Source organism: Panthera uncia, chromosome F2 (assembly GCF_023721935.1).
Source record: "Panthera uncia isolate 11264 chromosome F2, Puncia_PCG_1.0, whole genome shotgun sequence".
Classification (NCBI taxonomy): domain Eukaryota; kingdom Metazoa; phylum Chordata; class Mammalia; order Carnivora; family Felidae; genus Panthera; species Panthera uncia.
The window spans coordinates 54,056,535-54,082,633 of record NC_064812.1 but is presented as its reverse complement, the minus strand read 5'-3'; the positions used below and the strand labels follow the sequence as shown (position 1 = coordinate 54,082,633).

The 26,099-nt window shown below is 37.6% G+C and overlaps 1 protein-coding gene across 1 annotated transcript in view; it reads right to left on the bottom strand.

The window, feature by feature from the left end:
* Positions 1–954: 954 nt before the first annotated feature.
* MRPS28 (mitochondrial ribosomal protein S28) overlaps positions 955–26,099 on the bottom strand; it is a 106,358-nt gene continuing 81,213 nt past the window's right edge. The window contains exon 3 of the mRNA XM_049633620.1: positions 955–1,253. Within this exon, the coding sequence (XP_049489577.1) occupies positions 1,088–1,253 (166 nt within the window). The 3' untranslated portion in view covers positions 955–1,087. The remainder of the gene's footprint in view (positions 1,254–26,099) is intronic.

The window sequence follows — 26,099 nt, the reverse complement described above, 5'->3', positions numbered from 1 at the left end:
ATTGACGGACACATAGGTTGCTTCCACATCTTGGTTATTTAATTTTTTTTTTTAATTTTTTTTTAACGTTTATTTATTTTTGAGACAGAGAGAGACAGAGCATGAACAGGGGAGGGGCAGAGAGAGAGGGAGACACATCTGAAACGGGCTCCAGGCTCTGAGCTGTCAGCACAGAGCCCGACGCGGGGCTCGAACTCACGGAGTGTGAGATAGTGACCTGAGCTGAAGTCGGACGCTTAACCTACTGAGCCACCCAGGCGCCCCACATCTTGGTTATTTTAAATAGAGTTGCAAAGAACATGTGGGTTCAGATATCTTTTCAAGTTAGCGTTTTGTTTTCTTCAGGTAAATACCCAGAAGTGACGTTGCTAGATCATAGCATATTTCTATTTTTAATTTTTTGAGGAAACTCCATACTGTACTCCATAGTGCTTGCAGCAACTTACCCTCTCACCAACTGTGTGAGAAGGTTCCCTTTTCTCCACATCCTCACCAACATTTGTAACTTCTTATCTTCTTGATAGCAGCCATTTTAATAGGTGATATAATAGGTGATATCTCATCGTGGTTTAATTTGCATTTCCCTGATGGTAAGGGATGATGAGCATCTCTGCAGGTGCCTGTTGGCCATCTGTATGTCTCTGGAAAAATATCTATTCAGGTCTCCTGCCCTCTCTGCTTTATTCTGTCCTCAGCATAGATCACTGTCTAACGTAGTAGTATGTATTTTATTTATTTTCTGTTACCTCCAGTCAAAGGTAAACTCCACAAAGCAAGCAATTTTGTCTCATCTGTTTACTGCTGTTTCAAATAGTGCCATGCACATAGCAAGCACTCAAAACATATTTGTTGAATGACAGAATTTCCCAGAACAGTTTATATTTCCCCAATCAAAGGGAAGAATGGGTGTAAAAAGGGAGGAGGGGAGAAACAGCTAAAGAAAATTCTAACAAATAAGAGCCATAATTATAGCTTTCGTTTATTATGTCTTCTTTCAATCATTTACTTACAATTTTCTAATTGCATTCTTGATGAATATCTGGGTTCAACAAAAAAAGGAGTGAATGCACTAAGCAAAGTTTATTTATTATTCACGATGTTCCTCTTTTGATTTGGCATCTTTACTCTCCTGGAGTCCTAAGAGAATCGCATCAGCCTCAAGTATAGTTGTATCTGTGGTGGCTCCCAGGAACCTAGATGTGAGTTCAAGATCTAATAGACGCAGTCGGACTCTGGTTCCTTTCTGGTATTTCCTGGATAGTAAGAAAAAAAAAATTCCATTAATTCTGCATAGCACAACACGAACAAGTAGTTTAATTTTTTTTTTAATGTTTATTTTTGAAAGAGACAGAGCACGAGTAGGGGAGGGAGGGGCAGACAGAGACACACACACGCAAACACACACACTCACAGAATGTGAAGCAGGCTCCAGGCTCCAAGCTGTCAGCACAGAGCCTGATGCAGGACTCAAATTCACGAACCACGAGATCATGACCTGAGCCGAAGTCAGACGCTTAACCGCCCGAGCCACCCAGGCTCCCTAAACAAGTAGTTTAAAGTAAAACTCAAATTCTAATTTTAATGTGGTGGCTCAAGATAAAGAATATGTCCTTTTTTAAAAAAACACTTTATACTAGTGCGTGAGAAAGAGTTGTTTTTGACAGAAAATTTAGTTGTATAAGAATTGTAACCTTGAAGTGACTTTTAAAGATCTTATAAACAAAATTCAAACAAGTCAATTCTTGAAAATAACATTTATTTTAATATGTCATTCATTTTTTAAAATATTTATTTATTTATTTTGAGAGAGAGACAGACAGGCAGCATGCACATGCAGGAAGGGCAGAGAGACAGAGAAAGAGAGAGATTCCCAAGCAGGCTCTGTGCTGACAGCACAGAACCTGATGTGGGGCTCAATCCCACTAACCATGAGTTTGTGACCTGAGCCGAAATGAAGAGTCAGACATTTAACAGACTGAGCCACCCAGGTGCCCCAATATGTTATTCATTTTTAAAATCAGCGAATATCGAGGGAAAAAGATTTTCAGATACATGCTTTCTTCCTAAAGTTAAGAACTTCTCATTTTTATTTAATATTTTTTTAATGTCTATTTATTTTTGAGAAAGAGAGAGAGAGGAGAGAGAGAGGGAGGCACAGAATCCAAAGCAGGCTCCAGGCTCTGAGCTGTCAGCACAGAGCCCAAAGCAGGGCTCAAACTCTGAATGGCGAGATCATGACCTGAGCCGAAGTTGGGACACTTAACCCATTGAGCCACTCTGGTGCCCCCCAAATCTTCTTTTAAAGTAAAGAATATTTTACAAAAGCAAAATGGAAAAAGGTCTAAATGTAAAGTACTTAAGTGCTGAGGACTGACTGCACTATAATTAAAGTGTAATGACAGCCTAACATGCATGATGGCTCACTTTGATCAATAAAATATTTTACAATACCAAATGAAACTTATATTCATTCATCTTCTTCCTTGATCAAATGTTTTAAGGGTTTAATATCAACATTATGAAAAGCTACAGGTGAATGAAAATATTGCCAATGACTGCAATCCCAAAATCTTTAAGGATCTAAATATACAAGCATACCTTGTTTCACTGTACTTTGCTTTGCGCTTTGCAGGTATAACGTGTTTTACAGGTTGAAGGTTTGTGGCAACCCCGTGCCAAACAAGTGTATCGCCACCATTTTTCCAACAGCATTTGCTGACCTTGGGTCTGTCACATTTTGGGGGTCATACGATAGTTCCAACTTTTTCATTATTGTTATATTTGTTTTGGTGATCTGTGATTAGTGATTACTAGTTGAAAGGTCAGATAGGGGTTAGCAGGTTTTAGCAATAAAGTATTTAAAAAAATTTTTTTTAATCTTTATTTTTGAGAATGAGAGAGAGAGAGAGAGAGAGAGAGAGAGAGAGAGAGAGAGAGATACAGGGTGCAAGTGGGGGAGGAGCAGAGAGAGAGGGAGACACAGAATCTGAAGCAGGCTTCAGGCTCTGAGCTGTCAGCACAGAGCCCAACACGAGGCTCAAACTCACGAACTGCTAGATCATGACCCCAGCCGAAGTCGGGACGATTAACCAACTGAATCACCCAGGCACCCCGACAATAAAGTATTTTTTAATTAAAGTATATGCAGTTAAGCTTTGAGTAGGGTTTCAAATCCATGGGTCCACTTATACATGGATTTCTAATAAATACAGTATAGTACTATAAATGTATTTTCTCTTCCTTAGTATTTTCCATAACATTTTCATTTCTCTAGCTTATTTTATTGTAAGAATACAGTATATAACACACATAACATACAAATTACGTGTTAATTGACTATATTATCGGTATGGCTTCCAGTCAACAATAGGCTGTTGTTAAAAAAGTTTTCCATGTTTATTTATTTTTGAGGTGGGGAGGGGCAGGGAGGGAAGGAGAGAGAGAATCCCAAGCAGGCTCCTCACTGTCAGTACAGAGGCCAACGTGGGGCTTGATCTCAGTAACCTAACCATGAGAGATCATGACCTGAGCTGAAATTAAGAGTCAGACACTTAACCAACTGAGCCACCCAGGTGCCCCAACAGTAGGCTATTAGTTTAAGTTTCTGGGGAGTCAAAATTGTATGCAGGTTTTTGATTGCACGGGGGGGGGGGGGGGGGGCAGCAGCCGTAACCCCTTCATTGTTCAAGGGTGAACTATACATTGCTTTTTTAGACATAATGCTATTATTTCACACTTAATAGACTAAAGTATAGGGTAAACATAACTTTTACATGCACTGGGAAACCAAAAAATTCATTTGACTTGCTTTATTGCAATATTTGCTTCATTGTGGTGACCTGGAACCAAGCCTGCATTATCTCTGAGGTGTGCCTGCCCATCAAGTATTCTAATTTTAAATTAAACAACTTTACATAAATGGAAAGAAACAAAGTTCTCAAAAAAAGTCACTGAAAAATGATTTTTGTAGGCCATATAATGAATAGTCTCCATACAATGTTTAATTAGGTATTCTGAAGGAATTTATAAATGATCTATCAAATAAATATGAAGGCTACTTGGTTTTTTTAAAAAAACTTATTTTTCTTTCTGATAATAGAAGTAAATATTCTTTTGTAAAACTGTGTAAAATAATGAAGTCAGTCATATTTTCTAGTTCTTCTATCTATTCACACGTATGTATACATGAGTGTGTATCTGACAGCATAGATCTTATTTTCTGTCTTTGTTTAAAAAATTAAAGAGATATCCTAAAATATTGAGCATAGCCTTATAATCTTAGAAAACAGCAATTACAGGACATATTCTATATGAATTATCCTCTGGAAAAATAAGGTTGGTTCATAGGCAAGGTAAAGGTGAACACTATTTTCTATATTACTTGGAGCTATAACTTATGTTCTAACAGATTCTTTCATTTGTCCTCACAGCATGACTCACAGCGATTCAATCAGCTTTGATTCATGTTGACCCCTCCTTCCCTCCATTCCTGCAATATCCAATTAGCAACTTTAGTTCATTTTTTAGCACAGATATTTCTTGATCTTAACCCTACAAGTCTCATTACCCCTTAGCTGAAGCTTGAGATCTAATCTTCCCAGAGCCCATGTTTTGGGCCCACTTCTCAAGATGGCTTCCATATCTTGGCCTGATGTCCATTCCCACATACTTCTATTCCTCTGTACCTTTGCTTCTATTGCCAGCCTTCCTTGAACTTACTGTCTATCCGCCTGATTCTTAAGTTCCAGGTAGAACTGGATACATCAAATGCAGCTCCCAAGAGCCTTGACATTCTCCTTGTCAGAATGAAGAGTCTGTCACTGGAACTCCCATGGAAGAAAGAGGTTTTGCAGTCATAGACCTGGATGCAAATCTGAGCCTGCCACTTACTCGTTGGGTAACCCTGAGTGGCTTTCCCTGAACCATAATTTCCTCATCTACAATAAGAGAGATTCCAACCATTTTGCAGGTTTACTGTGAAGGTTAAATGGGATAATACGTTGAAAATGCTTAGCACATGACTGCAAATGTTAGTGCCTCTCACTTACTTGTCTTGGTTATCTGTGCAACTCTCTGATCTCTCTTTAGTCTCTATGCTCCCCCAAGATCTGGCACTGGGTTTATCTCTGTATCCTTCCAGTGCCAATGTAGCAGGTACTCAAATGTCTGTCAATAAATTAACATGACACTTACTGATAAAAGCCATCAGGTCACAGATTATCTAGAATTTCTACTTTCTTGGCTTTAGCAGCTGTGTGGACTGGTGCATTCACTTAACCTCTCTGAAATTTGCTTGGCATAGTGCCTAGCACATAGTGGTTAATAAACATTGGTTTTCTTCTTTCATTGTTCATTGTCGGCTTATTTCTTTTTACTTATTTTTAGGAGCATTACTCATAGCTGGACTATAAACTTATCATGAGGAAAGGAACGGTGACTTTTTATAAAAAGAGTTGCACATGTCACAAACACCAGGGGCACCAATTCTGGGCACAGTCGCAGTGAAGAGGAAGCTCTCAGTGTAAGTGGTTCTGTGTCATATTAACGGCAAAAATCTCCAATTAAAAAATAAAAACAGGAACACCATTGAGTGCCAGTATGCTTGGTAATTTATGGAATGCAGAAGTCTGTCCCCAGTTTTAGATGCATTAGCCTTTAGTGATATGAAAGCGTTGCCTTGGGGCGCCTGGGTGGCGCAGTCGGTTAAGCGTCCGACTTCAGCCAGGTCACGATCTCGCGGTCTGTGAGTTCGAGCCCCGCGTCAGGCTCTGGGCTGATGGCTCAGAGCCTGGAGCCTGTTTCCGATTCTGTGTCTCCCTCTCTCTCTGCCCCTCCCCCGTTCATGCTCTGTCTCTCTCTGTCCCAAAAATAAATAAAAAACGTTGAAAAAACAAATTAAAAAGAAAAAAAAAAAGAAAGCGTTGCCTTCACTTCTAAAAATTATGGAAATTCTGGGAATTATCCAGTGAGATGATAATGGAGACGAAAAGCAAACTACAGGCCTGTATGTGTGGTGAAATAAGAATTATCCAAATATACACATTGTGCACTACACAAAGCAAACAAAACAAACCTTTAAAAGATTCTCTTCTGCTATCTAGAAGTAGCTGTTTCTACTTTTATGGTACTTAATTTTTATTTTGTATTACAGTTGATTGCATGTAAGCGTTACCTTCTCTATGAGACTGTAAGATCCTTAAGGGCAGGGATTTCATATCTGCCTCTCACAGCCCCATGAAGACATTTCACATAATGCAGCCTTTTGAACAGTGGTTTCCACACTTTCTAGTATACCAGAAACACCTGGAGTACCGGTTAAAAATGCAAATGGAGGGACGCAAGCCTGAAAGTAAGCTGGCAAATCTGAGATGAGACTTAGGAATTTACCTTTTGAGCAAGCTTCCCAGGTGATTCTGATTCAGGCTTCTCTGGTCACCACTTGAGAAACTCTGGCCTAGAATTAGGTTTATTATATATAATCAAGTGCAGGAAGACAGGACAGTTTATATAAATACAACAGGCCAGGAAAATGAGAATCTCTGAAAAACTCTGTGGCTACCATTAACAAGTTTCAAGAGTAACAGATGTTTTCCATAAGTGATAACAAGAGTTGTTTAGGGTGAATAATTTATAGACCAAAAGAAAAAAAAAAGTCAGGAATATATAATATGGAGAAATGCACCTAAAAACCACTGACAGGCCGGAGTAGGGCTGCCTCGCCCACACTGAGACTGTCCGTTCTGGGAGATCCAGGACATGTAAGGGTCAGCATACTTCTCTGACAAGAACAGCAGCCATACAACTAATGTGGAGTTGATCCTTGCTTTAACTTTGAAACACTTTATTAAAGGAAAAAAAATAAGCTAATATATTTCTAAGAACTCCATTTCTTCCAGTGTAATTCGAGGTGAACCTTCACTATTGTAGTCTTTGATAATCACTTACACCACTTAGTTTCCCCATTTGGGTTTCCATTGTTCCACATAACAAGATTTAAAATGAGTATGCCAGTAAACTCTCTTCCCAGATTTTTTATACAACCCTTAAATGGTCACTTTATTCAAAGATTTTGGCCTAAGTATAAAAATCCAGAAAAGGCAATGTAGTGACTGAGAGCGTGGGCTCTGGAGCCATGACTACACATGTGTGTGTGCGGTTCTATCACTTATAAACATGCAACCCTGAGGTACTGTATCTCTGTTTCAGCGTCCTCATTTGTAAAATGGGAATCGTTGTACCTACGCCATAGGTTCTTGTGAGCATGAAATATATTAAAACATTCCAAGCCCTTATAAATGCTCAATAAATATTAGCTATCGTCATCAATCACCACCACCACCATCATCACCATGACCACCATCATCAAAACAAACCCAATGAAAACCGATACTCTATGTGGGAGTGATGCAGAATATAAGAGCACTTTCAGTTCTAATTCACAGTGATAATTGAATCGATACAAAAGGTTCCTATAGAAAGGAAATTTGGAGGTGGGTTCTCTCCCAATACTTGCTTTGATTCAAATCCTACTTATTTTAATGGCATAAGCACTCTTCTCTTAAAATACAACATAACTGTTCTACAAAAATGGAAACCGTTTCTTTTGAAATGAATGTTGACTTTCCAATGAGATGTGAGGCAAAAGAGCTCTGAACAAAGCAAGTAAGATTCAGAGGACTACGCACCGAATGGTCCACATTTCCTAGCATTGACCACAACATAACCACATATACAGTCAGTCACAAAAGGGTCACAGTGATTTACGTACTCTTGTACTCTTTCCGGCAGTGGCTCAGGAAGACTGAGGGGCAGGGAGAGGTGTCCTAACTTCACCTATCTCCTATTATCACTCTTGCTTCACTAACTTTCAGTGGAGTTACGCCTTTTAGGAATATACTTGTGCTTATAGCACACACCATTTCTTAGAAGGGAAAGGTAACAATTTCTGTAGATTCATTATTTGTTTTTCCAAGAAGCAATTTTTAGCTTCATTTAAAATTCAATAATAGCCTTAACTTCTAACCTAATCAACTAACGCCTTTCATGATTTTATAAACCTGAATCTGTCTCTTCTGTCTTCTTTTTATAATGGGGTTTTATTATTCTTTTATGTATCTAGTTTTTCCTCACTCCTGTGATTGTATCAATGGACTCTGCTAAAAACTGCACAAATACCCATAAACAAAATTTATTATCTATAGTAAAATCTATTATATCTATATCTATCTATAATACAATCTATTTATTATCTATAATAAAAATATCAAATACCACTGCCCACTGTAACTTTCCGTGATAATGGAAACCCTTTAGATAAGGTTTGAGCACTTGAAATATGGCTAGTGTAACTGAGGAACTGAACTTTTAAATTATATTTAATTAACTTAAATTCAAATTTAAAAAAACCACATCACAGTGCAGCTCCAGAGAATTTCAATAAAATTTGACAATAAAAATAGTAAGCATACTTGTCCCACAATATAAAAATATACTCTGTGGCAGAAAAGCTATTTTTGCAGGAAAAAATAGTACTTAGAAATAATTTGTTATAAGAAATAACTACCACTAATTAGATCCAGCAATAATAAACAGATACATGTTTGCCATTATTAACCCCTCAAACATTTCTTTCCTTTGTTACCTTTTATATTTTTCCTCAAATCTGTGTGACATTGTACTAGACACATAGCAACTGAATTGTCTTATTAGCTATTTTGAGGTTATAATTAAGATCTTCATAAAGATAGCTTCCCTCATATTACAGACATAAAATTAAGATACATAGAATTAAAGTCACTTGCCTAATGCCAAAAAGTGGTATAAAAGGATTCACAGATTTTTTCTCCCCTCTTCCTTTTCTCAAGTTCTCAAATACCTGTGACTTCTGGCAAGAACTATAAATTTAATCCCTTTGGGGGTGGTAAGAATTTACCACTTCATACAATCTTATAATGTCTTCCTTTTAAATAAAATTTAGGCCACACTGTTGTCATCCAACTCATTATTTTAACTGCTCCCCCTTTAGAAAAATGATTGCTTTCAGTGGTAACAAATAATAATATTGGGAAAAAACCTCCATGGCGTCAAGCAATTTCGTCTATTTTTTTTTTAATTAGGAAAAACATCCCAGATATTAGTTTCTCAGAAATCTTCTATTTTATATTAAAACCACTGAATACTGCTGTCTTGAAAGGCAAATAGGATGTCTCCAATGAGCACATTCAAAATAAAAATAGCCTGTGTTTTTACTGCTTGGTGTGTTTCTTTCTTTTAACTTCAAGTGCTTGCCTCTGACTGATCTTTGTGAACTCCAGCCTAAATGGATTCAATCCCAGCCTTCACCGTGACTGCTCTCTTCCACTGTGCGCTTTCTCAGACCATATGCTGCAGTAAATGAGCCTGCATGGCTGAGCTGTTTAGGAAAAGGGCAATTAAATCTGGTTTTGCATTTCTTTATTAAGGACATGGTTTAAAGACTTTCCTTTGGAGAGGTTTTTGACATTCTTTCCACAGACATTCTTTAACATCTGTCAGTGCAGGCTAGTGATGGTTCTCATAGACTTAAAATAGAGAGCGAATCCTCTGCCTAGTTCTTTGATACAAATATATTAATAATACAAAGCTGACAAATAATAAGGTTTGGATTAAACCTCAGTATCTAAAGAGAATACTGTGAGGAATTCTGACTTTGCTAGTCAATTTAGCTGTCTTGCTGTAATCATAATTCTCAGAGGTTTTAAAAATAGTTCTTTTGAAATCATTAGGCATCTACGTTTTTATCTCAATGAGTTAAAATAGTTTAGAATTTTTTCCAATTTTCTGACAATTCTTTACTTAAAGCTTTAAGACTTTAGAAATAATTTTTTCTCTTCCTTTTTGAAGACGAAAAGCTAAAATATTTCTATTGGTTCAATTAACACCTATGTGATTTTTTTTAAGTTTATTTATTTATTTTTGAGAAAGTGTGTGCACGTGCGTGGGGGTGCAGACAGAGGAGACAGAGAATCCCAAGCAGTCTCTGTGCTGTCAGCGTGTGGCCCTACATGGGGCTCAATCCCACGAACAGTGAGATCATGACCCGAGCTGAAAATCAAGAGATGGACACTTAACTGAATGAGACACCCAGGTGCCCCTGATTTTTTATAATTTATACAAATGTTCACAGTAATGTTGATCTGTATGTGAAGCCACCAACGTGTGTGTGTGTGTGTGTGTGTGTGTGTGTGTGTTTGAGACAGAGAGAGAGAGAGAGAGGAGAGCATGTATATATGTGAGTAAGAGAGCAGATGTGAAAATGTATACTTTCTTCTTCAAATGAACTGTCCAGACATCAATTTCCTCATCTTTAAAAAGCACACTGTTGGGGCGCCTGGGTGGCTCGGTTGGGCATCCGACTTCAGCTCAGGTCATGATCTTGCAGTACATGGGTTTAAGCCCAGCGTCGGGTTCTGTGCTGACAGCTCAGAGCCTGGAGCTTGCTTCAGATTCTGTGTCTCCTTCTCTCTCTGCCCTTCCCCTGCTCACGCTCTCTCTCTCAAAAATAAATAAAGATTAAAAAAAAAAAAAAGATCAAAGGTGTTTTACAGTTCTATGATTTAGTTCTACTTTTACACAACGTTAAGTATTTGAAATTTGATACAATGTAGAATGATATTAAGTGCAAAACTGATTAAACTTCTTGGTGTTTAATTCTGGATTTGTCTCACTTTTTCAAAATGCCATCTGCCATGTCTCACTGACCTATCTGGTCTATTGCTTCTTTCTGTCCAATCTGTCAGATGTCTTTAAAGATTTTCTTACCACCATGCTATCCATACTGTATTATCAAGCACAGCAACCAGGGTTAACAAAATAAAGGTAGAAAGTGTTCATAAAGTTCTATAGCTCTCCGATATTTCTACTCATTAAAATTTTAAATGCAGCACAAATCTTAAGTTCTAATTTATTATCCCAGGTCGTTAGGAGATGTAAATGGGAACCAAAAATTATTATCACCATAACTTCTGCTACCTGCATTATTACCAAAAGTCCCTAGAAAAACCTAATGGTTATCCCTTTAATAATACTACAGAGAGTGTGCCTATCCACTAGGCCAAAATAAACCATGCAAATCAACTGGCAACTGGAACTCTCCATGCCATTGTGGCAGGGAGTGATGGACATTGTTCTTTTTTTTTTTTTAATTTTTTTTTAAATTTATTTTTGAGACAGAGAGAGACACAGCATGAATGGGGGAGGGGCAGAGAGAGAGGAAGACACAGAATCGGAAGCAGGCTCCAGGCTCTGAGCCATCAGCCCAGAGCCCGATGCAGGGCTCAAACTCACGGACCGCGAGATCGTGACCTGAGCTGAAGTCCGACGCCCAACCGACTGAGCCATCCAGGCGCCCCTGATGGACATTGTTCTTAACACCAAACTGCATTTCCTCAAGTTGTAATCATCCTAGATGAGGATTTAAACTTTTTTCTGTAATTCTAATATAAATGTATGATTTTATTTTTTCCTTAAACCAAGTTCTTTTTAACCTCTACCCTGCTGGTTAATATTCTGTGTCACCACAAACAGAAGTTTTGTCTCTTGTTCAAGCACTGATCTATTTTATGAAATGTGAAGATAAAATTAATTTTTTTAAATGAAACTTTTAAATGTAAAATAACTTCACTTAATAATGTAGAATATGCATATAATGTAATATATTACATATGGAATCAGTGACAACAGAATCTTTTCTCAGAGCGGCAATATAAGGTGTATCAAGACATAAGATACTTGAGATGTGCTGATGACTGATACTGGGATCAAACTTGGAGCCAGTATTATGGCATCTAAGCAAAAAAGGGATACATTTTGTGGTATGTAATTCTTAAGAAAATATACATATTTTATTGTCAGAGAAAAGTTTTGTCAGTACAGAACAGAGGAAGGAGTAAGAACTTTAGAGAATTATAGAAAGATCTAGATTTGACTGTGACTGAGTGCTAGAAACTTACCCTGAATGGACTGTTTATTTATCTGTAAAAGGAGGATAACATACACTGCCTGGCAAGGTTGATGTGAAGCTTCATGCATTATAAGGTGTGGAAAGTGCCTGGCACATAACACATACTCCATAAATACCAGCTATTATGAAATTCACCACATTCATATTTACATAAAGTGCACCAGGTTACTGAAAGGATAACAACTTCAAATACGGTTTTATTGAAGACACTAGATTACTGCTCAAATGAATAAGTACTAGTAGTAATCTTCAACGTATATAAAAGAAACAAAAGGAAAACAAAACTCATTGAAGACATTCTTTTGAGTTTGAATTTGGAGCTGAGGGAGGGGGCTAATAAAATCCAGAAATTACTTTACAACTTACAGGGACAGATTTGGTGACTCTACAGGGAGGAATAACAGAATCGCTTGTGGACATTTTTCACAATGTTTTTTTCTTCTCTTTTCTTTCTTCAAAATACTGATGCCAGGGGTCCAACCCAGATCTACTCCATCAAAATCAATGGGGTAGACCTGGAGATTGATGCACATTTGGGAAAAAGCTCCTCAAATGGGTCTGGTGTCCTGACCTTCTTCAAAGAGCACTGGCTAATGCGTTCATAAGTTACATTCTCTTGAGTCTTTGTCTCAATCAAATTCCAAATTAATGGTTCATGGTAGTTTCTGGGCCAAGAGGAATCTTGCCCAAGTCAAGCTTTAATTTCCTAACAAGTGCATGCAGTACAGACAACATGAAGTGAAAATTAGAACTGCATTTTTAAATATCAAATATGAGACAAAAAAGACAAGTTGTTTTTCCATTATGAATACTGAATAAATTAGTATGTATTTTCACCTAAACAAAGGGCTGACTCATTTTATGTGGGTCATGTAAGATTTACTGCAGTTAAAGCTGTATTTTCATGACCTAAAGACTTTCAGGATCCCTTCCAGAGTGCCTGAAAACCTAACACTTAAGCATATACAACAAGAGTCACATTTGGCTTGAAAATTACCTTATGGCAGATGTTATCTACTGACTACCTCAGCTCTAAAATGTCCTTGATTATTTCCTCCAATGGTAGAACCTGTCTCCCGATTCCCTGCACTTTTGACTACATTAAGAGAACAGATTTGTCTGAACCCATTTTCAGAGTTTCTTTTTTTCTTTTATCTTGTTTCTATCTCTCTAAATTAGTTCCTTATTAAATAAGTATCATTAAATTTTCAACAAACACCTACTCAGCATCTGCATGAGGTAAGGGGATACCAACAAGAAATAGAGAAACTCTCCTGTCCTTTCCCAATCCACAGAGGCAAAAATGTAGTGAAGACCTTAGTCCACCAATCCCTCTGGCGGGCCATAGAACTACTTTAGCAGGTTGGTCCTGATTTCTGTGCCCTTTCAACAAGAGATGAGACTCTCAGATACCTTTTGGAAAGGCAAACACTTCACAAATTGTTACTGCAGTAGCTTATGTGGGCTGGCAACGGTCAGGTCAGCGAGGAAAATCTTTCATAAAAGAATCAGACCCATCCTGCAGATTTCATGTAATCCAGAGTGTTGTAAACAGTCTCCAGTGTGAGCCAAGAAGTAGTGTCAATGAGGGGAGAAAATGAAAGGGGGAGAAGGAAGAGCAGTAGGTGCAGGGGGTGGGACACAAAGACTTAATATTAAGGTAGGTTGCTTTTAAAAAGACCCTTAGAGCTTAGAATAGAGCTTGTGACTTGACACTTACAAGCCTTGGTTGATAATCTACCCTTTGCACCTCCAAATCTGGGTATATTTATTAAACACTCTAGTTCATACCCTTTAATTAAAAACTGAGGTCACAGAAGCTTAGAGAAGTTCTGTGAAACTAAAAATAAAAAAAGAAAACTAGTTTAAAGGCATTTCGTGTGATAAGGTGGTTTTAGATAAATGCAAGCTCAATAAAAGTCAACAATGTGGTTTTGCTCCCCCAAAAGTAAATGTGATTTTAGGCTGAATTAGTATAAATATATATTCCATGTAATAAAATATATATTCCACATAATAATCCCAATCTCTTTTCACTTTTCTGACCATATCTGGGGAACTGTCAGCTATCTGGGCAACACAATTATAGGGTCATTGATATTTGAGGTCCATCCAGAAGAAGACGGTAAAATAATGTTATGCTGAACGATGAATTAAGAGAAGGAAAGCATCAAGCAGGTTGAAAAGAGAAGAAAGTAGACCTTATATCTGCATGAAGAATTTGAAAGACGTTAATATTAAAAAGGTCACAGTATTTATTTTGTGCATCTATTTTAGGTACTTCCAAAAAACAGAAATAGGAAAAATGGGTAGAAATTATAGGATGGCTGACTTAGCACATTTCAGTTTACTACGGGGAAGAACTTCTAACAGAGTTGGCTGGAAAGAGAATTGGTTGTTTTGTATGTAAATAGAGGAAATCACAGGGGATTTGTTTACTTCTGATTTAAGAAAAGAAATTTGTGAGCAACTGGTATCTCTATAGAGTGATTTTGCTCTAAATACTAATAGAGTAAAATACTGTTAAGCATCAAACATTTTGGGAATGGAATTCTGCAAAACAAAGAAATATTACATACTTTAGAATCTCTGAATCAAAATCAAAGCATCTATTTATGATTAAAATTATAAATAAAAGTTTTGTTTGCTTTTGCTTTTATTTAATAGGAAGCTGTGGTTATTTCCTTGGTATTAGATAATGATATTTTAAGACTCTTACAGAAAACAACACTCAAAAAAATATTAAAATTCAAAAAAAAGGTGTTAGGTTAACATTTTGACTAGTAGAAGTTATCTCTGAATAAATTCTTATGCTTTTAAACTAAAGCAAAAGGATCGCCTGGGTGGCTCAGTCGTTTGAGCGTCCGACTTCAGCTCAGGTCATGATCTCACAGTTCATGGGTTTGAGACCACAGTGGGCTCTTGTCAACAGCTTGGAGCCTGGAGCCTGGAGCCTGCTTTGGATTCTGTCTCTGTCTCTGTCCCTTTCTCCCCATCCCCCCACCCAACCCCTCCCCTGCTCATGCTCTGTCTCTGTCTCTCAAAAATAAATAAACATTAAAAAATTTTTTTCAAGTAAAGCAAAACAGGATAGAATAGTGATTTAATTTTTTCCTTCACAACAAAAAGGGATTAGGGGTCCTTCATAAGAAATTTTTAACTTCAACAAGCACTCAGTTCCCCTCTCGATTTTTTTTTTTTTGGACAGGAAGTAGTATTCCTCTCTCAAATATAATTTACTTGCATCTAGCTTTCCTTGCCCACATAAATGGACTTCTTAAATCAGTGCCTACAAAACACGGGGGGAAAAAAAGAAGATCCTAGAGCTTTTAACTTGCCAAGAAAAGGTGAATGAGCAGCAAAATTCTGTTCGGAGAATATCATGTCATATTAATAGCTAAAGAAAGCCACAGTTTATTGGTTTACTGGCTTGATAACTAAAACTTTGGATAACAAACAAACTGACAGTGTTTAAGTCAGTTTAAGTGTTAAGTCAGCGGTTAAGTGTTTCCCAATTTACCCATTTTATGTGAACAACTCTATGATCATTATGTAATGTTGAACAAGGTTATCTGTTTTGTAAGATGTGAATCACCGTAGTACCTACCTCCTGGGATTTCTGGTAAAATTGTACAAGAGAATGCAATAAAATAAAAGTCTAGTCAGGACACACCTTGATTTAACAAAGAAACAGTTCAGGTGCATAACTAGCTACTTTCTGTCACAATTAATATAGGTCTGGCTGTAAGGTGTATTGTGGCTGGCAAACTGATGTGGCAGGGGGTTGACTCCTACTGGGGATGGACAGCAATGGACAAAAAATTTTCAAAGATGTCCTGTTCACAGAAATTGGGTTTAACTTGTGATGGACGTCAATTAGCTAATCTATTAGATAAGCTATAGCAGCTGGACTTTTGAGGAGGTGTGTTTCTAGACCCCAGAGGGCCTTTCTGTTGAGAGCAGGATCCATGTGATTAAGCATATGAAAGAGTATGAGCCCTGAGGGAGCTGGGCCCGGCAAGACTCCTTGCTCTGGAACTGGGGCTCCAACCTGTCAATTTGTTCATTGGTTCATTCATTAAACAACTATTTCTTAAAAGCCCATCTGTGGCAGGTGCTGTTCTAGGTGCTGGAGTAACCCATGTGCAAGAAAGACAGGGTTCCATTACTCACAGAGTTTACACTGTGGTAGGGAGAAAACGACAATAAACAAAAAACAAACTAGATAGAAGTGCTGTACAGAAAATTAAAATAAGGTGATATGATGGAGAGGGATGACATTGAAGGAAGGGATCTCTGGAGAAGTGATGTTTAGGTAGAGCCCTGAGTGACAACACAGCCAGCTGTGTCAGGATGGGGGTAGAGCATTTCAGGCAGGGGCACAGTTAGTTCAAAGGCTCAGAGGGAAAACAAAGTTGGCATGATTGAAGAAGCAAGAGAAAAACCAGTGCAGTTGGACAGCCCTAGGTGACAGGGAGACTGGTAGGAGCCAGAGGTCAGAGAGGAAGGCAGGAGGCAGGCCACATACTGCTTCATACACCCAATGGGAAAGGTCTGGGGTTTATTTTAGATGCTCATGGAAAGCCGAGATAGAAGGGAAAGACACGATCAAATTTCTCAAGACCACTCTGGCCATTCTTTGGAAAAAGAATTATAGAGGGTGGGGATGGAAAAATGTTGGGTGAGGAGGGCTCAAGGGCAAATGCACTGCAGCGAGACATAGGTTGTGCCGGCACACCAAATAGAGATTCATCGCAGTCAGATCTAACTCTACTGATAATGTCGTGGTTGTAAGTCATTCAGGATCACAGCAGAGCTGAGCTGATTCTTTAATATACTGCTGTGTTCTTAGTTTAACAAACAATTTAGGCAGGTGCAGAACCACCTATTTCCTGTCATAACTGGCATAGGCCTGGCTGTAAGGTTCTGTGGGCACAGGGAAACTGACTTAGCAATAGAGTTGGATCCTTCTGAAGACAAACAGCTGCTGACAATTTTCAAAGATGTGAGGTGGGACCTGGGGATGTAGGACTTTTACAATTTTCTAAAGCAATATTTATTCCTGCATTTATTTGTTTATATATGTGTGTATTAGTCTGCTTGGGCTGCTATAACAAAACACCACAGGCTGAGTGTCCTCAACATCAAAAATTTATTTTCTCATAGTTCTAGAAGCTAGAAGTCCAAGACCGAGGTTCTCACTAATTTGGGTTCTGGAAGAGACTATGCTCCCTGCTCACAGACTGCTGTCTTCTTACTATGTCCTCACATGGCCCTTCCTCAGTGCATACAAGGCCAGAGAGTGCTCTCTAGTCTCCTCCTTTTACAAGGATACCAATCCCACTGGATTAGGATTCTACCCTTATAACCTCACTTACCCTGTATTACCTCCTTATAGGCCCTATCCCCAACTATAGTCACATTAAGGGTTAGGGGTTCAAAACAAAAACTTTAGGGGAATGCAATTCAGTCCTTAACAATGTGTTATTGTCATATGAATTCCTATTTGTATTAGTATGTGAAAATATTTGAAACATATCTTTGTTAAAATTATGTACCACACAGATACTCAGGTTATGAGTAAGTGTGATCTTTACAAAAATTTTTTTTCATTTGAGAGAGCACAAGCAGAGGAGACAGAGAGGAGGGCGGTGGTGGAGAATATCTTAAGCAGGCTCCATGCAGAGTGTGGAGCCTGATGCGGGGCTCAATCCCACAACCCTAGGATCATAACCTGAGCCAAAATCAAGAGCTGGACACTCAACCAACTGAACCACCCAGACGTTCCAAGAATAAGTGTGATCTTAAGGAGTTTAAAGTCTCACAGGAGAGATAAACAACTACGATGACATGTAGAATACTACATTAGAGGTACGTGTAAATGCAAATGGTTTTATTAGGGAAGAAATGTCAGGGAACCCTAGGGAGAAGAACTGACATTTATGTTAAATTTTATAGAGTAAGTGGAAATTCACCAGTGAGGCAGACAAGAAAATCCAGAACTACCTCAAAACCCAATTTCTATGAAAAAGGTCTCCCCTGGACTACCCCAGTTCAAAGATACATATCCTTTTGACTGAATTTCAGGAATAATTATTGTTTATGTAGTTCATTTGGCCATTAAAGAAACAGTGCTCTGAGATATGACTTCTACTGTTGTCTTGAACTACTATTTAAGTCTTTCGTTATCAACAACTTAGAAAGAGCGCATCCTTGTTTTCTAACTAAAATGTGGGTTCTTCAAGGTAAGGATCATAACTGATGAATTCTTCAACAGAGTAGAAGCCTAGTAAACAAATGCTGCTTTGATCTGATAAGACTAAAGGCTATAGAAGAGAGCTTAAATGTGAGAATCAGGAGCTTTATAATCAATCAGGTTCTAACTCCTCATAATGAAGAGAATATTACTGGTTAATTTCTCTGGGTCTCACTTTTTGTTGTCAAAAGAGAGCTGACTAGGTATCTCTGGCTCTTACAAGCTCTAAACCTTCATGAACATACTAGTTCACTATCTTACTCAACAACCCCATCTAATTAGGGGTGATCATAAAGGTTCCGGTCTCTATTACTCTTGATAGTCTCCTTTCTTGTTCAGACTTTATTTAAGCAGCTAAAAGGCCATAAAAATTCATTCAACGTTATATTTAACATAAAAGGGGAGGAAGGGAGGAACAACGAAAGAGAATTCAATGATCAATCCTTAAAGTGTAAATTTTAACCTGAAAATACAGTAAAAATCTATGTTAACATCTAGCACAGCGGAGCTAATTGTTCCCCTTCAAGGAAGCACCATGGAAGACCAGGGCAGGTCATACTTGCAAGCAAATTTAAAAGTACTCACTTTTGCCTTCTGGTGAGTAGGTTTCAATATGTGTTTTAAACATTTTACAATATAGTATTTATATATAAACAAAAAATACTCCAAATGTAAACAAAGAGATTGCTAAACGTAAAACACGTTAAGTTTTGCACTTTCTATTTTGTAACAAAACCTCATCCTAAACGAACAAGTGGGCTAAGAAGAAACAACTCAGCTAAAATGGTATTTTCTCCAACAATTCTGAAATAGACTAGTTTTAGTAACTGTAAGAATGAAAGAAATTTTTAAGAAGTAGTTCCATCTGAAAAGTGGTTACAATTCTAACTTTGTAGTCGCCAACTCTTTTGTTAGATCACATTAAATAAACTGGTTGTTAAAAACTAGTGCTTGCAAAAAGTAATTCCGATGCCCAAGTACGGGACAGGCTCCATGACCACAAAACTATGCCAGCTCTACCTTTTAAATAGAGTTTGCCAAGATGAGTGTGTTATTAGCCAGGCTTGGCTGAAACAATCCACTGCCCACAAAGCTACTTTAATGTACTGTCTCTATTGAAAATCACAGCAATCCAACAATACATGACGATACTTTCCCATCACTGCAGCAATTCCCACCACAGGCAACACTTTGTCTCCAACAAAGAAGGCTCACATTCTATGTCCGCAAAACCCCCAATCCTGACTAGTACTGTATGGCTGCCAAGAGGAACATCTGTGTGCTCAACAGTACACAAAACGGGCTCTTTTTTCTCTGTTTTCTCCTTTTTTATTTCCTCGACAATAAACTGTGTGATTGCTTGGTAAGGAAATTGTCTTTCGTTCCTTTCCTCTTCCCTTTTATTTGTTTGTTTGTTTGTTTAACATGACAGTCAAACAACGACATGTGCCATCTATTACTACTTTGGGTCCAAATCCTGAACACATAGTAAAGTTATTTTCTGATTTCATTTGAACTTAGACTTGTGGTCATCTGAAGATTGCAGACTTTAACGATGAGATCCCTAATAAAAAGGAGCTATCTAATTCTGAGAATATTCTAGAACTTTATTTATATTTAGAAACTCATAAATCCAAATATAATACTAAAAAATGGCAATATACTCTTGAGAATAAAATCTCGTAAACTACACATTCCCTGTAGAAAATTTGTAATATAAGCTATTAGTTCCATAAGAATATTGCCATTTTGGTATCTTATGCCAAGAAAGACTTTTCTGTTATGTTTACCTTTACCTCAAATCAATATTTGGGCTTAAAAAAAAAATTAAGGCATCCCAAGAGACAGATGGGCAAAAAATACAACTAGGAATTTACCAGAGGTAAATCACATGTTAGGCCCACAACTTCTACCTGCTCTCCAAAAAAAAAAGAAAAAAGTGCTCAATTTTTTCATGATCAAATAGATGCAAATTAAATCTAGGTACTTTTGCTATCAATATGATTAATATTTAAAAACAGAATACCTATGTTGCAAAGGAATAGACTAGTTGGGATTTTAAATTAGTACAACCTTTCTAGAGAGCAATTTGGTAAAATGAATGTTTATACCTGTTCGCCCAGCAATTTTACTTTTAGATTTTATCCAAAACAAGTGAGAAGAGACGGTCATCAAGATGTTTACTATAGCTTTATTAAAAACAATTTAGACACAGCCAAGTATCCAAACAAAGAGGATTTGTTAAATAAATTATGATACATCTCTAGAAGTACTATACAACCAAGAAAAATAAAGTTTAAGAGACTATAACATAAAAATATGTCCTGTACAGTTAGTAAATGAAAATAGCAGGTTAGAAAATATGAGATATGATGGCAATCCACCTTACAGGAAGAGGGAATCAGTACTTAAGGGACTGGGAATAGAAAAATCTCTTACATTTATCATTTTAAGTAGTAATAGGCAATCACAAAATTATAGCTCAGAAAGCTTAATGAAGATAGAGCTGCCTGACACTGACTTACACAGCCTGAAAGACCAGGCCATGTGACATGCAGCTCTCAGTTTTAGTGGATGAAACACCAACAGCAGGTAACTATTATTTGGGCTTGTGTGTGTGTGTGTGTGTGTGTGTGTGTGTGTGTGTGTGTGTGTATGTGTGTGTGTGATTACTGATTCCATTAGAAATGGAGTAAGTGGAAAATAATGAAGTTTTTTATTCCTTAAATCAAAAAGACAATACAGAGTGTATTTGTACCTTCCATGCTTTGACGGTTCCTCCTTACACTATAAAACTGCATTAGTAAGGAAATCACTTTCTGGTTTTATTTAAAGAAGATGAAAAGATATTCTCTAATTCTTTACGTTTAATATGCTTACTCTCCTCTGACATCTTGCATATGAGCCAGGAAAGTTACAAAGAGGTCTAGGAGTTCTGAAAGCATGTAAAGTGTGGGCTTGATCCCTTGAGTTATAGTAATCTTTTTCCATGACACCTTTTGTAAACAAGTTTTAAACCACATAGTTGTTTGTGATTCTGCTAACCTATCCATGTATTTCTTTTGGAAAAAATAATTTGTTTAAAATTGTCAAAAAAAAAAAAAAAGTGTTTCCAAAGCAGCTGTTAAATAAATGAGAGAGACAGAGCTGTACTCTATTAAGTGATAACAGTTTACTAAATGGTGTTTAAAAACCATCACCGGAGGGGTGCCTGGGTGGCTCAGATCATGAGGTCATGATCTCACGGTTCATGGGTTCGAGTCCTGCATCAAGCTCTATGCTGACAGCTCAGAGCCTGGATCCTGCTTCAGATTCTGGCTCTCTCTTTCTCTCTCTCTCAAAAATAAATAAACATTAAAAAAATTTTTAAAACCATCACTGGAAAAGTAATTAAAGTACCTGGTTTGTGATTTGATTTTCTCCTCACTGTATACAAGCAGAGTTCACGTTATATTTTTAAAATATTTTTATTATAGAAGCCAAATAATTCATCTCTTTCTTGTGTTCAGAAGTATACCACCAAATCATGTTAATAAAATTAAAGGTATAATAGCAAACTAGATAAAGGAAGACCTGTCAACAAATAATACGGCTTTTCAGGATGTATAGATTGTTTCTGATTTAGGTACTGAACAAATGTAGTGTGGGGGATGCCTGTCTATCAAGTGAAATGGGAATGCTGTGTTACTAAGACACAGGTGGGGAATACACCACAGAAACATGTCTGCCTTCACTGAACATTGGACTTTTTTAAAATGGAGTTTATTTAACTCCTACTGTTTACATGTTATTTCACTTATTCTCACACAAACAACTGGAAAGGTAATGTTAACCATTCTCCAAGTGAAAAAACTGTCAAAGTCATACAGGTAATAAATAGTACAGCTCAGATTCAAACCCTGATCTCTCTGATTCCATTCTGTGCTCTTTTCACTATATTATTGGGTCAAGAGAAGTAAAATGATTGAATGCTAAAATTATAGGACACATTATGGGTTGCAGTTTTAGCAGTGAATGTTACCAGATTACAAATACTCTACTTGTTGCCAGTGTTTCCTCTCTCCTCAAGTCACTGGCAAAGTCTATTTGTTCAGACAAGTTAGATCCAAATTGTTTCACGTAAGAGAATTGGTAGAATATTGGACATTTTTTTTTGTAACTCTGTCAAAAAAAGTACATTAGACTGTCAAGTTATGACCTAATTGATTTTTTGAGAAGCTAGACTATCAGTTCAGTGACACGAATGGGTTTCGTGTTCAGGGAACTCTGATTGGACCACATATATAAATTTTAAAAAGAAACGAAATTGTTTATATGCATTTATAAATATTAAGTAAAACCAAACATTTAACATAAAATCTATGAGTGAAGGACTCTTTGGATGTGCTGAGCTGGTTGTGGGAGTGGGGATGATGGTGGCGGGGTGTTCTGCTTCGACTTTTAGTTTCTATTGATTTGCACTAGTAATCATAGTTTCAGAGGTACTTCTTGAAAGATCAGGGCAGAGTTTCTCTACGAATTCCTAAGAGTGGATTCAGTTACCTCACCTGATTTCACTAATGATTTTCATTCTTTCCTTTAAGATAATTTTGCTCAGACTGAAAAAAAACCCAACATCTTTTGTGGTTACACTATATTCTTACCCATTTGGAAGCAGGACACACACACTCTTTTGACAAAGTTATGACCTAATTGAGGGACATACTGATTCCCGAAGTATTATCATGACACGGTCATGCAATCAAACATTTTCTCTGTCATCAATCAGCCCATTATTACTTTTTTAATCCTTTGCCTGCATGATGGTTTTATTTTTATTTTACTTTTATTTTTTTTTAACTTTTTTAATGTTTATTCATTTTTGAAAGAGAGAGACAGAGCACAAACAGGGGTGGGGTGGAGAGAGAGGGGGCCATAGAATCCGAAGCGGGCTCCAGGCTCTGAGCGGTCAACACAGAGCCCGACGCAGGGCTCGAACTCACGATCCGTGAGATCATGACCTGAGCCGAAGTCGGACGTTCAACCGATTGAGCCACCCAGGCGCCCCATGCATGATGGTTTTAAAGCAAAAAGTACACCTAGTGAGAGTTGCCTGTAATACACACACTTACTTGCCCATTTTAGTCATTGTGACCATAACTGCATGTAAAAATTTATTGCGCAAGCAATAAACTACAATATTTTTTAAATGTTTATTTATTTTTGAGGGAGACAGAATGCGAGTGGGGGAAGGGCAGAAAGAGAGGGGTACGCAGAATCCGAAGCAGGCTCCGGGCTCTGAGTTGTTAGCACAGAGCCTGACGTGGGGCTCAAACTCACAAACTGCAAGATCATAACCTGAGCCGAAGTCAAATGCTCAACTGAGCCACCCAAGCACCCCAGTAAGTTACATTTTTTATTACACAAGATTACACGGTTTTTTGGTAATAAAACAAAAATATTAGCCTGGTCTCCATCATCATTAAGGAAGTGTTATTAAATACTCCATTGTGGAAATTCTTTTTAAGGAATGTACCTCTTAGTTTTCTGGTCTCTTTCCATAATGTTATCAATTCCTCCTGCCACCCTGGTACCTGCCTCAATTTCCCACCCGGTTTTTAGAAGTAAACCAATTCTAATCTCCTCTTAGCTGGGAAACCAAATAATCTTATTAAGAAATACATGTTCATGAGGGTTGATGAAGCTGTTTATAAGGGCCAGAAACATTGTTTCTTCGTTTTTAGTAAGCACTCGCAGTAGTTGGGAGATGTGTTGAAGGCTGATTTCTGGGCCTCATCCCGATATTCTGATTCTTTACATTTGGAGTGAGATTAATGGATTGCATACTGAGCAGAAATGTCTAGTAAGAAGATACCAGGTTTTAATTCAGAGGTTTTGTGGCCACTGTTTTTAGAACGCCACATTATTTTTAGGTTCTTTCCTCTGTTTTGGAGAGCTGTCATTATAGGAGTCTCATTCTAGACAATTTTTAAGGTTTCTCTTATAAATTATGCTTTCAACATCAGTCTTGCAGGATGGGTTATATACTACAAATTTTGAAAGAATGACAGACAAGCGGTTCAGAAGCCCTGCTTTTATTTCACAGCAAAAGAAACTATGCAGCACAGCCTTTTTCTTCAGCATCTCCAAAGGTGCGTGTCGTTTCCCACAGTATCGAATTGCTGGTCTAAGCACACACACAACCTAGGTGATAATTCACTTAGATTTAAACTACTTTTTTCAAAGCCGACTTTTTCAAACAATGCATCATCTACATTTTAAATGGTAGGTGAAATTCTACCACCACTCTCAAAAAAGGGGGACAAGGAGGTGCTTTGTGCTGGACAAAAGCAACAGAGAAAAGCATTGACAGTACAAGCAATCCATAGTACCCTTGGGGTAGAAAGAATTGTTGAAAAGAGTTTTCTCACACATGAAAAAGCAACGAAGCTCACAACATTGATTACATTTCATGATTTTTTGGACCTAGGTATTGAAATACCTGAAAAGAAGCCGTTTGTAAATATGTATGATCCTTTTTTTCTACTAACAGACAAATCAGTGATATAAACCCTTGATAAAAATAAAATTTTAATTTTAAATCAGATTAGTGAGATGCTAGCCCCAACCCTAGAAAAAAATATGTCTTTAAGAAAAAGTGAGATACATAATCTTTGGTAGTTGCTTTTTAAATTTAATCATTTAGAGAAATACATGAAAATCCTCAAATCTTCTAGTCCTCTCTCAATCCCAAATGTGGCAGTGTAACATCTTGATCCTATACTCTCTGTACTCTTCCAGGTCACCAATTAAAAAAAAAAAAAGATGCTCCAAATAGCACAAAGATGTAACTATTATTCTATTTTCTCTCTCTATAACACACTGTGTTTGTCCAAACTTAAAGCCTCCAACGTTCATTTCCAACACTAAACAATTGTTAAGAAAGACATCTGTGGAACAAAACAAACTAAATGTAGTATTAAAAATTACATTCATGGGGCACCTGGGTGGCTCAGTCAATTAAGCGTCCGACTTCGGCTCAGGTCATGATCTCACAGTTCATGAGTTCAAGCCCCGTGTTGGGCTCTGTGCTGACAGCTCAGAGCCTGGAGCCTGCTTCGGATTCTGTGTCTCCCTCGCTCTCTGCCCCTCCCCCGCTCATGTTCTGTCTCTCTTAAATCACCTGGAGATCTGAAACTCAACTACTGCACACAGCTTCCTACTGAAGTGGCAAGGTATCTGAGCACAGTGAACTTGAAATTACAGGATAAAAATCAGAACATACCTGACTTGCCTGAGGAGGTGCAGGGACTGTATTTTAATCCCACAGGAAGAGGGTAAACAGATGGCAACAGAGTCCTCACTGACTCCCTGGCCGATCTAAACTACACTCAAGGAAGTGATACATATAGAAGAAGGGTGTAAATAAATTTCAAGAGATTCACAAGCTGTCATTAGCAGGAATAGGGCTTTAAAACTCTGCAGGTAAGCTCAGTTTCAAGAACTGACTCTGTCCAAAGTGAAGACATGACATCTCTGGGACTCTGAAGATGAGTCTGGCTAAATGACCAAGTGCAGGCAACGTCTGTGTCCATCTGGTTCTATAACACTGGTTCCTCTCATGAAATTTCTACGAACAAAGCTGAGAGGACCAGTCCTGGAAGCCTAAAGTCAGAGCTGTTACAGGGTCAGTGCGGATTTACCCAACAGTTCTAAAGTGTGTTCATGGAGTTCATCAAAACTGATCTCTGGGCAACACGAGACCAGTATTTGTGCACTTTTATCATTTAAAGTTAATTAAACTGGTCTTGAGATTGTTTTTAAAATACTAAAAAATTAAACAATATTAAAAATTTTTCTAAC